Source organism: Haliotis rubra, unplaced genomic scaffold (assembly GCF_003918875.1).
Source record: "Haliotis rubra isolate DU_JTF1 unplaced genomic scaffold, ASM391887v1 Scf668, whole genome shotgun sequence".
NCBI classification, from domain to species: Eukaryota; Metazoa; Mollusca; class Gastropoda; order Lepetellida; family Haliotidae; genus Haliotis; species Haliotis rubra.
This window is the reverse complement of record NW_025767377.1, coordinates 550,882-564,255: the sequence shown is the minus strand read 5'-3', so window position 1 is coordinate 564,255 and position 13,374 is coordinate 550,882. Positions and strand designations below refer to the sequence as shown.

Below are 13,374 nucleotides of genomic sequence, written 5' to 3'. Positions count from 1 at the left end.
GATTTTGAGTTCATTGTGTGTTTCGTAACCGAACTTACAAGCGATGTATGTGCAGCCTTGTATACCAGATACATATAGATGAGGTATATGACAACTCGGCCACCACCTCGAATCAGTTGTATAAGCATGACGCCGTGATCTCCCATAGTTACGCCATTGCAGAAATAGCCATCCAATCAACACTTATGATTGGTGATCTGCATTAACATTTCTTTCTCATTTGTCACACTGTGATGTCAGATGTGCAACACTCTCTCAGTTCAACTGCCCTTGTTGACGACCATTTTCTAGTGGGCAAATCTTACATGGACATTCAAAGAGTATTTTTTGTCACCGCTTTGATCAATAGACGCATTGTTTCCATGAACAGAGGACACAGTTACCCTAAGAAAACACACAACCTGAGGCATCATTGACGCCTGGATTAAGCATTTATATTTAATTGACTATTTTTAATCCCTGGCTTCCATATGCTTCCATTTCCATTGCTATTACCAACCAGCGCCAGTAAACTACTGGCTGTCCTTGTTACATAATCACTGTTGTAATTTCACACTTCTTATATAGCTATTCGTCTCCTTGTTTTTTCATTCGCCTGATGAAGGATGAATATACTCCAAACGTCGAGCTACTCAAAATAAAGAAGCTGACATCCATCACTCTTTGTCATTGTGCGTATCCCTTCTCAATGCAGTTCAAAGACTTTCAACCTGAGGCAAAATTATATCTTCGGGAAAAATGTCTTCTACAAGTATGGTCGTGAGGCTAAGATCCGTGAGGAGAGAGTGAGTGATATTAGTTTTATGCCACTTTTAGCAATATTCCAGCAATATCATGGCGGGGGACACCAGAATGGGCTTCACACATTGTACCCATGTGGGGAATCGAACCCGGGTCTTCGGCGTGACGGGCAAAACCTTAACCACTAGACTACCCCGCCGCCCCAACACCGTAGGAGAGAAGTCAAGGTACTTATTGGATATACTCGTCCTGCAGCGCAGTGTTAAAGTTATATGTACACGCCTTATACCCTGCTGCAGCTGCACACTCTGCACACGTGTAAACATGTTTTGAAAAATGTTACAGCTGCTGTGTATACATGGTTTGTCCTTTATTACATCTACACGTGTGTGCATTGTACATTGTAAGTGGTATACTGTTACAGCTGCACACGTGCAAAGTGGTGTGTGCTTTGTTACATCTGCAGACGTGTACGTCGTTGTATACTTTGTTACAGCTAACCACCTGCACACATGACATGGTCTACTTTATTACAGCTGCACACCTGTGGCCACGTGGTGTAATTTATTTCAGTTCCACACGCTGTGTACATTGATTACCAGTACTTAGTTACAACTACACACGCGTGGTGCCTCTCTGGCGGCTCTCAAGCGTGTCTGACCCACTTCAGTCATGATAATAGCTGTTACTTGACAGCTTGTTTGTTCTGTTGAACTTCGTTGATGATGTTTCTACACTGAAATATAAGAAACATGTTTTAAAACATATACCAAGACACACATATTGTGTCATATAGCGACTGTAATTCTAACATGTGAGTATTTAAGCAGACATGCAAACATTGCTGTGTTCAGTGAACACAAATCGACCAGATTATATGACTTAGTATGTCATCGTGTCCCGAGTGCGTCGATCGATGCATATGTCTGATCCAGACTTGATTTCTTACAGACAGCCGTTACACAGCTAGAATATTGCTAACAGCAAACAAATGGTACCTTAAACGTGCTCGTGGGTTTCAGTAATGTAGGAACGAACTGTGCTGTTTTGGGTGTCTCTCACACTAACCTGACTTGTGACAATACAATTGAAACACTCCATACTCTACATTTGTTACTCACTCACTGAAGGCGATAATGATCAGTATGTCACCTCAAAGTGTCACAAATCATTTGCAAAATGTTGATGCAATGATGATGAATCCATGGAAGACAGAACTGTTTGAGGTGAGGTGAGGTGAGGTGAGGTGAGGTGAAATTGGGTTTTACGTCGTGCTTGAGAATATTTCGCTCATATGACGACGTGCATGCGTGTGTATGTGTATGTGCGCCTGCTTGTACTAGCCCAGACTGAAGCTGGTTTTATGGTGCTAGCCCACTGAGATACCATGCCGCAGTGAAGCATGAATACCCCACTCAGACACATTATACTGACTCCGAGCCGACCAGTCCTTGTTCTACCCATTAATGCCGAGCGCCAGGCAGAGACCAACCAGTACCATATTTTAACGTCTGTTGGTATGATGCGGTCGGGGATCGAACCCGCGACCTTCCGCTCTCCGGGCGGACGCTCTAACCACTACACCACAGAGGCGGTCTAACTGTTTGAGAGGCATTGTAGAAGTTGTGAGCAATAGGAATGATCATGCTTGAAATCGGTATAAGCATCTATACCGAAACGTCGCCATTGTACAATAAAGAAGTTGATCATCCATAAACACTTGTCATTCCCATAGAGGACAGCTTGTTTATTGGGGGCATGAAAGCTAAGACTTTCGAACACACACCAGCTGGCCTGTCTTCGTATATGTCAAAGATACCCTTGGGGGTCAAAGATCTCACCGAGCTGTTGAGGGGTGACCCAAGTGGGCCATCAGGATGTGTAGCTGGTGTCGACGTACACGATGACATGGATCGTTGCTGTTGCATACATGTCACACGGGTTTCATTGGATTGTTAAATTATGAACATGGCCTAACATTGCTTGAATATTGCTGACGGGTGATAAACAAAAAACACACACTCTAAAACATGCCATACAATCACGTGGTGATTGGCTTCAAGTTTCCTTTGTAAAACCTGATTAAAAACGTTTAGTGCTTCATTTGCTTTCATCCGTGTAGGCTCCCAAAATGCCTAAACGGAGTTAACCCCTGCACACTAAATCCCAACGTGTTACCCAGATGTAGAAGGCTCCCATAATGCCTGAACGGAGTAAACCCTGCCCACTAACTCCTAACGTGTTACCCAGATGTAGAAGGCTCCGGCTCCTGTACTTGTCAAGCGAACCTCGTCAGGATCACGGCCGTCCAAGATCAGCTTGACGTATTCAGCAAGTTCCCAACTGATGCTACTGACGTCGAATTCTTGAATCCTCACGATCAGCCCATCCTTGCTGGTGCGTCTCATCAGCTGCTGTATGTAGTGCCACTTCTAGACAGCAGGAACAACATCGACATCTTAGTAATAACATTGATTGATTAAGGAGACAAATGACTCACGAAATGTCACGCTTGCACCCCAAGTACAAAGTTTTCCCAAAGTTGTGTTGCCATTTTGTACATCGATATGAGAAACAAATACACATGAGATGCATATATGATAAACATTTACTAGAATCAGACGAGGTCATGAGGTCACCCAGCCCGGATTTAAGTAGCTCCATACATCACTGCGTAGACATAGAATATATAATTTTGATGCTAACAAATAAACCCACTTAAACTGAAAAGGAGCCCCAGAGGGGAAATCTAGACTTGCTTCATTTAGGGCTTTAGCATCGCAGGAAAGAATAGGCAGTTGGGAAAAGAATGTTGTTCAGGGACTGTGGGACTAATCACTGCGGTGCGTCCTTGCTGCAGTTATTACTAAACACCCCGCCCCGAAAACAAAAATAGATACAATGTTCAATGGGGTTAGGTGCGAGGATTTTGTTAGCAAACGTGGCTGCACTATGTGGAACTATATTATTAATAGTGCAGAACATCCAGGAGTTCCCAATCTTATTATACCTGAAACATTCGATATTTAAAGAATGTCATCAAATGACAAAGATATTTGTACTTATCTTAGATATTATAGCATAGTATAATACGATATACGATAAGACAACAGACTCAGCTGACACTCTCTATGTGTGTGTGGAGGAGAAGAGGAATAAGTTATCATAAAATATATTATATAAATACAGACTACATTGTTGTTAACGACATCCATGCTGATTATGACATCAACCGAAAGGGGCATAACTCAGTATCCGCGCTTCACCTTATTCCATCTGCCAAACATTCGTCGAGAATGTTACACAGTTGATGGTTCAAGCCTTTCCCTAATCTGGAGGAAAAGGTTATGGGAGGAGAGGGTGATGCAGGGGGAAGGTTCTGGTCATCACCCATCAGAGGTACATCCCTTGGATCAATCAGCATCTTTTGATGGTTATCAGATTAACCCCTGATTACACACCCTAATCTGTCAGCATCACACTCACAGCGCGAGCACCTACAACCGGTCCACCTTGTCACCCAAGTGTCCGAGGGGGCACTGGCAGTCGAGTCGTGTAAGGCGCCGTAGTTCCGGTGGGTAGGTGCATGCCAGAACCCATGGGCTTTCCAGAACCCATGACTGTGGTTTCGAATCCTGGTTCGACCCTATTATTCTTGATCCTGGTTAAAATTGGTCTTCAGCAACCCATGTTTGTCGTAAGAGGCGACTAAAGGTATTGGTTGGTCCGGCTCGCTGACTTGGTTGACACATGTCATCGTATCCCAGTTGCGTAAATCTATCCTCATGCTGCAGCTGGAATGTCTGATCTAGACTCGATTACCTACAGGCTGCCGCCATATAGCTGGAATATTTCTGAGTGCGGCGTTATGCAACAAACCAAACCAACGCATACTCAGTTGCCACGCGGTGATACGATTAAAATAACTGCTCAAAGCAACGTTACACCTACCTCAGAAGATTCCGAAGGAGATGTATATATTACTAACCCGAAGTTGTGCTCCCCTTTCTCCGAGAAGGAGAAATGTTGCCCTCATGACGTCATGGACGATTGGCTTAGGGTGACTGTAGCTATGGATCTCTGCGATGGTGCCCTGGTTGACGGCCATCACTTCATGTAGGTACTTGTTCATTCGTTTAATCACGGTCCGGACAGTTTCGGCTTTTTCCTTCAATTCCGTTAATTTGGGATCAGGTGAATGAACACCCGTCTCTTCCAAGAGTTTGTTTATTTCCGATAACCGTCGATTTTCTATTGCCTTTTTAAGATCTGGAGATAAAAGGTAATTATGTTGTAATATTTATTGATAAATACAAGCGAAACATTATTCAGGTCCACACATTCAACACAAAAGTTACCTTGAATAGAAAACATCGAAGACAAATCATTTTCATTCGTGAGGTTTTTGTGCTTTTGTCCGGTGGCCACTTTTGTGTATAGACTGTCATAATATAACTGTAAACAATTTCAAACCCGTGTTAATTCACCCTCACTCACTCACTACTAACTACGTATCTACCTACCAGCGTATCGTCAAAACCATGACCAGATATATTCACCTGCACAAATTAATTCACGATCTACACCTTGCTTTCTGCATGGGGATTTCGAACCACTGCCTTTCTTTTGCTGTCCTGTTTCTTTCACATTTAGAGACTGTTTGATCCTTTGTACATCTTGAATCTAAAAAGTTGAAAATATATAACTTCAGCTTATCTGCTTTATTAATTTCAAAAACGGTTGTACAAATCAAATGAAAAACTGTTACAATATTATAGCATGTGATCCAATTAAACACGAACCTTTTCAGAATGCTGTTGCAATGGCCCTTCGTTTGTTTTGGAGCCTTTGCTTACATTTGTAGGATCCTTTGTCTTTTGATGTAGGTCTTTTAAAGTTGTTGCTGTTTGTTCCTGAGGCTCGGGATACCAGACACTCCCGTCATCTTTGAAGGTGTGGATATCTTGCTACTCGGGTTATCTGAATACATGGTTGAGACCGTTGATGCACGCGTATTAGCTTGCATTGATGAGGGTGTTGTTGAACCTGTCTGTAAACGATTCGGTTTGCTAGTTGACCCTTTGACTGAGACTGGAGTATTTGGATGTGGAACCTTTAGCATATCTCTTCGGTTTCCCTGTTTCGTAGTAGCTTTGCCTGTTACAGCAGGACCCGTTGGAGATGCAGTTCCTTTCATTTTCGGACCTGTTGCAGAAATGTCCCCGTTTGGAGGATTTGGAGATGGTGATTTTTGTCTTGCATAATGTCTATACGAAGCTGTATCCTTAGTGAGACCATTGGTCAAATAAGCCTCTTTCATTCGCTTAATGCGAGCTGGGGTACTATAATCTGTAATCATTTCAGGAGAAGGAGAATTCAGAGGTGTTCTCCTAGGTGATAGTAAATTTGCATTCATGGAGGTTCCAGACTCACGCCTCGATCCTGGTAATTTATGGATGCTTTCTACAGCTTGATTTCCATTAGGAACACCCTCAGGAGACAATCCACACGACTCATAATCCTGACTGGTTTCTTTATTTTTGATTTTGAAAGAGTATGTTTTGTTTTTAAGCTTTGAGGTCAGTGATTGTTGTGATGGCTCCTTTGAATTGTCTTTAGCTTTGTCAACGGCAGTGTGACCGGTTTTGGTGTCGCTGTTGACAGTTTGAGACTGCTTGGAAGGGATGCTTCCATTGGCGGCTTTATCCTTGCCTCCACCAGTTTCTTCAGAAGAAGGTCCTTTGGTTTTAGGCTTGCTTGAAAGAAAGGAAAACATTCCCTTTGTCTGTACAGACTCATTTTGTTTGTCAACAGATGGTTCCGCTGGATTTTCTTTCTTGATATAACCATTTGTTTTTGTTTCGTTTGAATGCTTCCCTGAATTTGTAGTAGACGCTATACCTCGTGATGCAATATCATGAGGTTTGTTCTTTTGAGTTGTTAACAGATAGTTAGCAACATTTTGGTGCTTGGCAGTTGCACTGTCTTTAGCATTAATTTCAAGGGCATACTCTTGCTTAGTAGATGTTGTGGGTATGTCAACGGTTACTGTCAGTTTGTCACCGTCCTTTTGTTGATTGACATGTTTTTCAAGTTCTGTTGTAGGAATCTCATTGTGTAGAAGATTAGCTTTTACATCTACCCCCTTCCGAGTTTTGAAGGTAATATCTACTGATTTCTTTGAGTCAATAGTCACAATTCCGCTTTCTTGCGAAGGACTTGACAACCCAGCTCTCTTAGTTGTTTCATTGAAACCCCATCCAATAGCAGGATTTTTAGGAAACGGTTCACATGTCCCTTTGACTCCAGAACAGTCTATTCTGAAGTCGCACAATGGTGTGTCAGTATCGTTGAGAATCGTAAGCATGTATCTCCCTTCTGTCTGAAGACGAATGAAAAATGATCTTGTCGATCTGATGTTGTTAACAAATACATAACGGGACATCTGACTGTCTCCATGAAGTTTCTTCTTGCTTTTCCGATCACAGTATAATTCATATTTGATATCCTTTGCACCTTTGGTCACCTGGAAGTTAATTTCCACTTCCCCTTCTTTGGCACCAAGAATACCTTGTTGTCCTTCGGGTAATTTTAATCCAGATGCAAAGAAGTCATTATGGACTAATGGAACCATCAGGAACTTTTCCATACTCCAAGGCTCCCCAAGAAGCTGCCATTTGGCATTGGTTGGAAGACACCTGTAAATGTGATCCTCAGGGTCTGTGAGGAAATAAAAGTCGTCCTGACTATACACATACACTAAACTGCCTTCCTCTCTGTCTGGTTGCTCTGCTTTCCCATCTTTTTCTATCATGCGCCATCGTTCAGTGCTATAGTTCCCAATGGACACCATTGCCCACTTCGGATTGACTATCCTCCACGATCCATCGAGATACACCAAGTTCCAGTGGCCATAGATGCATTCTATGTCCATGTCACCTACTTCGTATGTAGCACTTTTGATGTTTCCCTGGACGACCATGCAAGGGATTTTAGCTTTCCTGTTTGCAAACAATGGAAACATGTACAAATGAGGACAAAAATGGTGTCTTTCGTGTAAGTGAATATTGTTTTATACAACAGTGACAATTACTATGGCGAGGAGCATAACCAATCAGAACTTCAGCGTGAGCGTGACAATGGAATGTTAAGTCACTAAGCTACCCAATCCTGGACAACTGACCATCTCTGAAGATTCCACGAAAGCAACAAAACCACTCCATCAGTATAATAAATATCTATTGTACGGGTCAGGTGAACCTCTATTAACAGTTAGCGTGATCTGCCTGCTTAGTTGCCTCTGTTCAAAATGCACTTTATTCTTTCTCGTTAACGTTTCAAATTGACAAAAATTACAACATGTAGACCTAGACTAGAAATGGGCACCAAACCTTCCGAAAATCGAGTGCGTTGTAAAACAAATCCGTTTAGGAAACTCACCTACAGAGTAGAGCAAAGAATTGCTCGTAAGTTCCTCTGTCATCCTGAATGAGACGCATGTAGCCGAGAGGAGTGTTGACGTCAACGACATCGTCGAAATTGTCGTACATGATCTGTTGTGAGGCCAGCCATACAAATATGGACCTGACCTTCTGGACATCATTCTGAAGTCCTTCTGTCAAATGTTTGATCAACGTTTGATAGGACAGGGCATCATCCCTCGAGGTCTGATAATTGAAGAAAGGGGAAACTGTACAGAATCGAAATCAATCATTGTGGTCCTTCAAGATTACCTTTGCTGAAATGTATTCATATTTACACAAACTACAAACGCGTATTTCCATTGGAGGTATGTTAGATTAAAATGATATCTGTGTTTTGACACTGCTATTTTGATACAACAAAGTTGTTTTAATGATAAAAAGAAGAGTATAAGAGTATATATAGAAGAGTATAGGCTAAACAGTTATTTTCAATAGGAATTGTATTGCTATTCAATATGACGGTATAAGTGATATTTACATTGCTATGCCAAATGCATAATACATATATGAAGGCATTGTGTTCTCCCACGACAATACACGTATGCACAAGATCGTTCTTGCCATGGCTGCAATATGCATGTGGTGCACTGAACATCGTCCATATTCACCAGGTTGGGCAACGTCAGATTTCAACTGCTGACCATCACAAACATATCTGGTAGGAATCATGCAAATGATCAAGACGTGGAGAATATTTAAACCATCAGGAGAAAGCATTCTTTGCTAGTTGTACGAAGGAACTCCACCATCCCATGTAAGTATTTGAGGACCTTGGAGGGGGATTATCTCCAAAAGAAATTTAGCCACCAACTCCATCTATGAATCCATCCTAGTTTGGCTCAGAGCTGTTCAGCCATCCCTCGTATAGCAAGCACTTTCTCGGTGTGCCACGGGATAGTTATACCTATTTTCAACTTTGACTTTCTTCAAGGAAATATTTGAATAATTTACGAGGTGCGAAATTATCATTACCTATAAGCTGCATTACTTCACTATATTATGATTTCATTGCTTACATTTAGTATTGTGTTCAATGTTTTCTGAGCTTTGTTATGTGCGCAGTGAACAAATAGGTCCAGCCGAAGTCAAACAAACGCAAACTCAATCACCTTAATGTTCCAATACACGACATGTACCAGTATATTTGTTAGGTGATGAATAGCTCCTACTCCAATCAGAGCCATGAACAATGGTTATCGGTGGTTCTTACCACACTGGCCTTTGCATCGATGGCTGTGAAAAGTCGTGGATTGTACACAATGTCTTTCTTTGTCTTGGGCGGCTTAAGTGGTGGGTAGTTGTTCTCCGAGTACGGCACATCGACCTATTTGTAATCCAAGCCGTACATTTTATTGGTATTTATATAAGTAGGTCGTTTACAGCACCTGTTATTACATATCCTTACGCGATTATATGCTTTCGTTAAGATACCAATATCGGAGCAATAGGAATACCTGTTCTCAACTTCAATATGATCTGTAGTTTCAAATGGTATTGGAAAAGTCATAGCGCGATGAAAAACCTAATTACGGAGAATATTCCCCTCGGTGCTATAAGGTTATTTGATACATTTTTTTTAAATAGCCATCGGAATGGAATCTACAAAAAACGGAATTAATCGGGTTGCACTTTTATTGGCTAAATCTGGTATATCAGATACCTTAAGATATGATATGTCCTCGCAAGGTTGAACTTCGCGAGTATGTGTTCTACAATTTGACCCCTAATACGTATCCAATGTACATCAGTATAAAAAAAAACGTTCAGGTTTGTTTCTTTTTTTACCACCGTCAAACATGGGCGTATACTTTCTATTCTTGTCGTCCGCCGGGATACAGGTAGACTATTGCAAAATCCGACCCTCTACAACGTAATCGATAAAGAGAATCTAAACTTTAGGAAATTACAGTTCTCGCATGTTAGTTTCAAGTTGTTCAAATTCCCAACATGGGTTAAGTCCAGAATGTGTTAAGTCCATTTCTGGTGTCCTCCGCCGTGATATTGCTGGAATATTGTTAAAAGCGGTGTAAAACTAAACTCACTCACTCACTCACTCAAGTTGTTCAAACACCATGTGTCTGCAAGATTACATGTATTTTATGATACTATCACTCTATGTCTGTCATTTATATGTATATTTTAAAAAATATTAAATTTATATATTAATTTCATGTATATTCTACTTACATCAGGCAAATGGGAACTGTCCTTCTGCTTACTGGAAGCTCCACCCATCATAATCGTGTACCTGAAATACAAACAAGTTCAAGTTCAAACATTTGCTTATCTATTTTGCTTCTTATGATGTGGGAAAATGGGACAAAGGTCCCTTTCGTCCCTCTGGAAGTAGATAATATTTCAAAACCTTTCAATAACGTATGCCTGAAACATCCACTGTCAGAAATCATTACAATGTCTCTGTGTAGGTATGGAAACCTTTTGAGCAAATCTTTAAACAGAGGTGCGCATGTGTATGAACATTCGTCATACAGAGCTATATCGGTCGATGATTCTCGGCGTTATCGCTTCATCATAGAGATATACTGATTTATAAAATGTCGTTATGTGATTCAGATATACTAACATTAAGGATCTAACTAGGGCTATGAATGTGCATTAACTAATGCAAGAAACAGAAACATTTCCATAACAATTCGGTCCTGAGTTGTAGGCTTCGGGTTCGGGTTTTAAGAATCACCATCTGAGATTGATCTTACCAGATAATAGCAAATGGGTGAACGTATCCTGTCTTACCGGTGACACTCGTCACAAATACATGCAAAGGCAAGCCGATTGTTCACATGAAACACAAGGTATGCAAGGTATTATTATCGTACATCATTTCAGTTGCTGATGTGCAAAATTTGGAAGCGTCACCGACATGTCCTCAACAGGCCTTCAAAAAGCCTTTGAGTGAGTGAGTTTAGTTTTCCGCCGCACTCAGCAATATTCCAGCTATATGGCGGTGGTCTGTAAATAATCGAGTCTGGACCAGACAATCCAGTGATCAACAACATGAGCATCGATCTACGCAATTGGGATACGATGACATGTGTCAACGAAGTCAGAGAGCCTGACCACCCGATCCAGTTAGTCGCCTCTTACGACAAGCATGGGTTCCTGAAGACCAATTCTAACCCGGATCTTCACGGGTTCAAAATGCCTTTGAACAAAACCATACGACCTGCTTGAAATCAAATGTAATGTAAAATAACTATGCTCTAATGCTGATTATGTAATCCACATTTCGTTGTGTACTCACCACCTAAAGATGTCCTATATGCATGCTAGTAAAGGGGGACACATTATTTTCCGTTGCACAAGTGGCGCTGTGTGACACCTTCCCAAAACTAACAGCAATATGAATGGGTCTTTTGTGTATCAAACACACTTAAGTCAAGCACGTAAATACTCTAACTGGAGTGTATACACGTTGCTATTGAGAATGATTAATAGCTTAAGAAAACTTTCAACTGGCTAGCAAATAGTCACGCGATGTAGGATTTAAAGTCATACTGTCGGTACTGGTTCACCAACACAAAGGTTTTACGTACATGTATTTATGTGATGTTAATTCCGCAATCAGCAATCTTCCAGCTATATGGTGGCGGTCTGTAAATGATCGAGTCTGGACCAGACAATCCAGTGATTGACATCATGAACATCGATCTACGCACTTGGGATACAATGACATCAAACAAGTCAGCGAGCCTGACCACGACCCCGTTAGTTGCCACTAACTCGGATTGTCACCAGTGCACCATGTTTACAAGTTATTTATCAAGACCGTTTGGTGTATCCTATCCTAACACTCATCGTGACAAGAACAAAAATATCTCATGGAATGTGTTGTACTGGCGGCCCAGTGACAAAAGCGTTCGCCCGTTTCTCCGAAGACCCGGGTTCGATTTTCCGAGTCGGTACAATGTGTGAAGCCCATTCATGTAGTCATATTATATATAGCAGCGTAAATCCCATCTCATTCTCTAAATCACTCTTGTTATTTTGTCAAACAAAATGGAAAAAGGTGACATTTAGCATAGTGCTATCATAGTGTCAGCTCGCTATGCCAAAGACCTGGGTTCGATTACCAACGTGGGTCCTCTGTGTCAAACTCATTCTGATGTTTCCCAGCAATGATAGTGCTGGAAGTGACCTTAAACGTGCTCACTAACTCCACCTTGAAGAAGTAAGCTACTTCGAACAACATTTGGATCATAATGAAATTGGTGAAAATCCTTTTCAACACTAATTCTTATTCTTGCTACGTCCTTTGAACACTGGAGGCCAATCGTCGAAGGCACCGTAGAGTTGCGTCCCTAAAGCCAGCAATCTTTGGTTCGAGTCCCAGATTTGCCTCCACTATGAGCCTTGTGTGTCACTGAAGTTGTGAACGTCTTAAACGTTTACTTTTCTCCCTGGTCAAGCGGACATGTCACATTTTAACTGAAATTCTGTTCAAAGCAACGTCAAATGAATCCCCCGTCTTAACCAGCCACCTTTTACATCCGGAACATCAGCTCAAGGGGATCGTTTCAATAAAATGTGTTCATTATTCATTTCTTTGGTCGTACATAAGTTCATATGTAATATATCATGGAGTATACGTTTACATATGCAAAATATATTCGGGAACAAATAGAATCAACATACATGGATAAATAAAATATATATTTCCACGGCGTTCCCATACTAAACTAATTATGAATAGGCTCCTTTAAATCACATCGCGAGCATAGCTGTTGTGAATTATTAGACAAGGTCCTTTGAAACCCATACATTACTTGATGTTATCCAGGCCTTATCAGTAAGCTACACAATGCACGCTAGAAGGGCAAAACGTATACGACATGCACAGCTTGTACGGCATCGTGTTTCCTTTGTTATTTTAGTTTATTAATGATACTTATACTTCTCTTCGCAGGCTTACAGATGATAGTTATGTTGTAAATATTATTAATCTAGCAATAATATGTTGCAATATGATAAATGTGAGGTATTAGAAACATCCAATTTGTAATGTAAGACGTATTGTATGACATCTATAGGTATGGAAGAGAGCTGAGGTCAAGGTTGTTAATTACGTTGCCAGTGTACATATACTGTATGGTGTGGTACATGATTTCTCGGTTTCCCGTGTTTGTGAAAC

At 41.2% G+C, this 13,374-nt stretch overlaps 1 protein-coding gene across 1 annotated transcript; it reads right to left on the bottom strand.

Annotated features, from left to right (window-relative positions):
- Positions 1–2,987: 2,987 nt before the first annotated feature.
- Positions 2,988–12,435, bottom strand: LOC124257586 (lim and transglutaminase domain protein ltd-1-like; the record flags this gene model as incomplete). The annotated part of the gene is made up of 7 exons (XM_046691685.1): positions 12,317–12,435; positions 10,413–10,473; positions 9,436–9,549; positions 8,182–8,408; positions 6,175–7,742; positions 4,730–5,010; positions 2,988–3,173 (listed from the first exon to the last, which is right to left on the bottom strand). Coding segments are annotated over exons 1-7 (2,556 nt in total), but the record flags the coding sequence as incomplete, so codon positions are not given.
- Between the last annotated feature and the right edge of the window lie 939 nt (positions 12,436–13,374).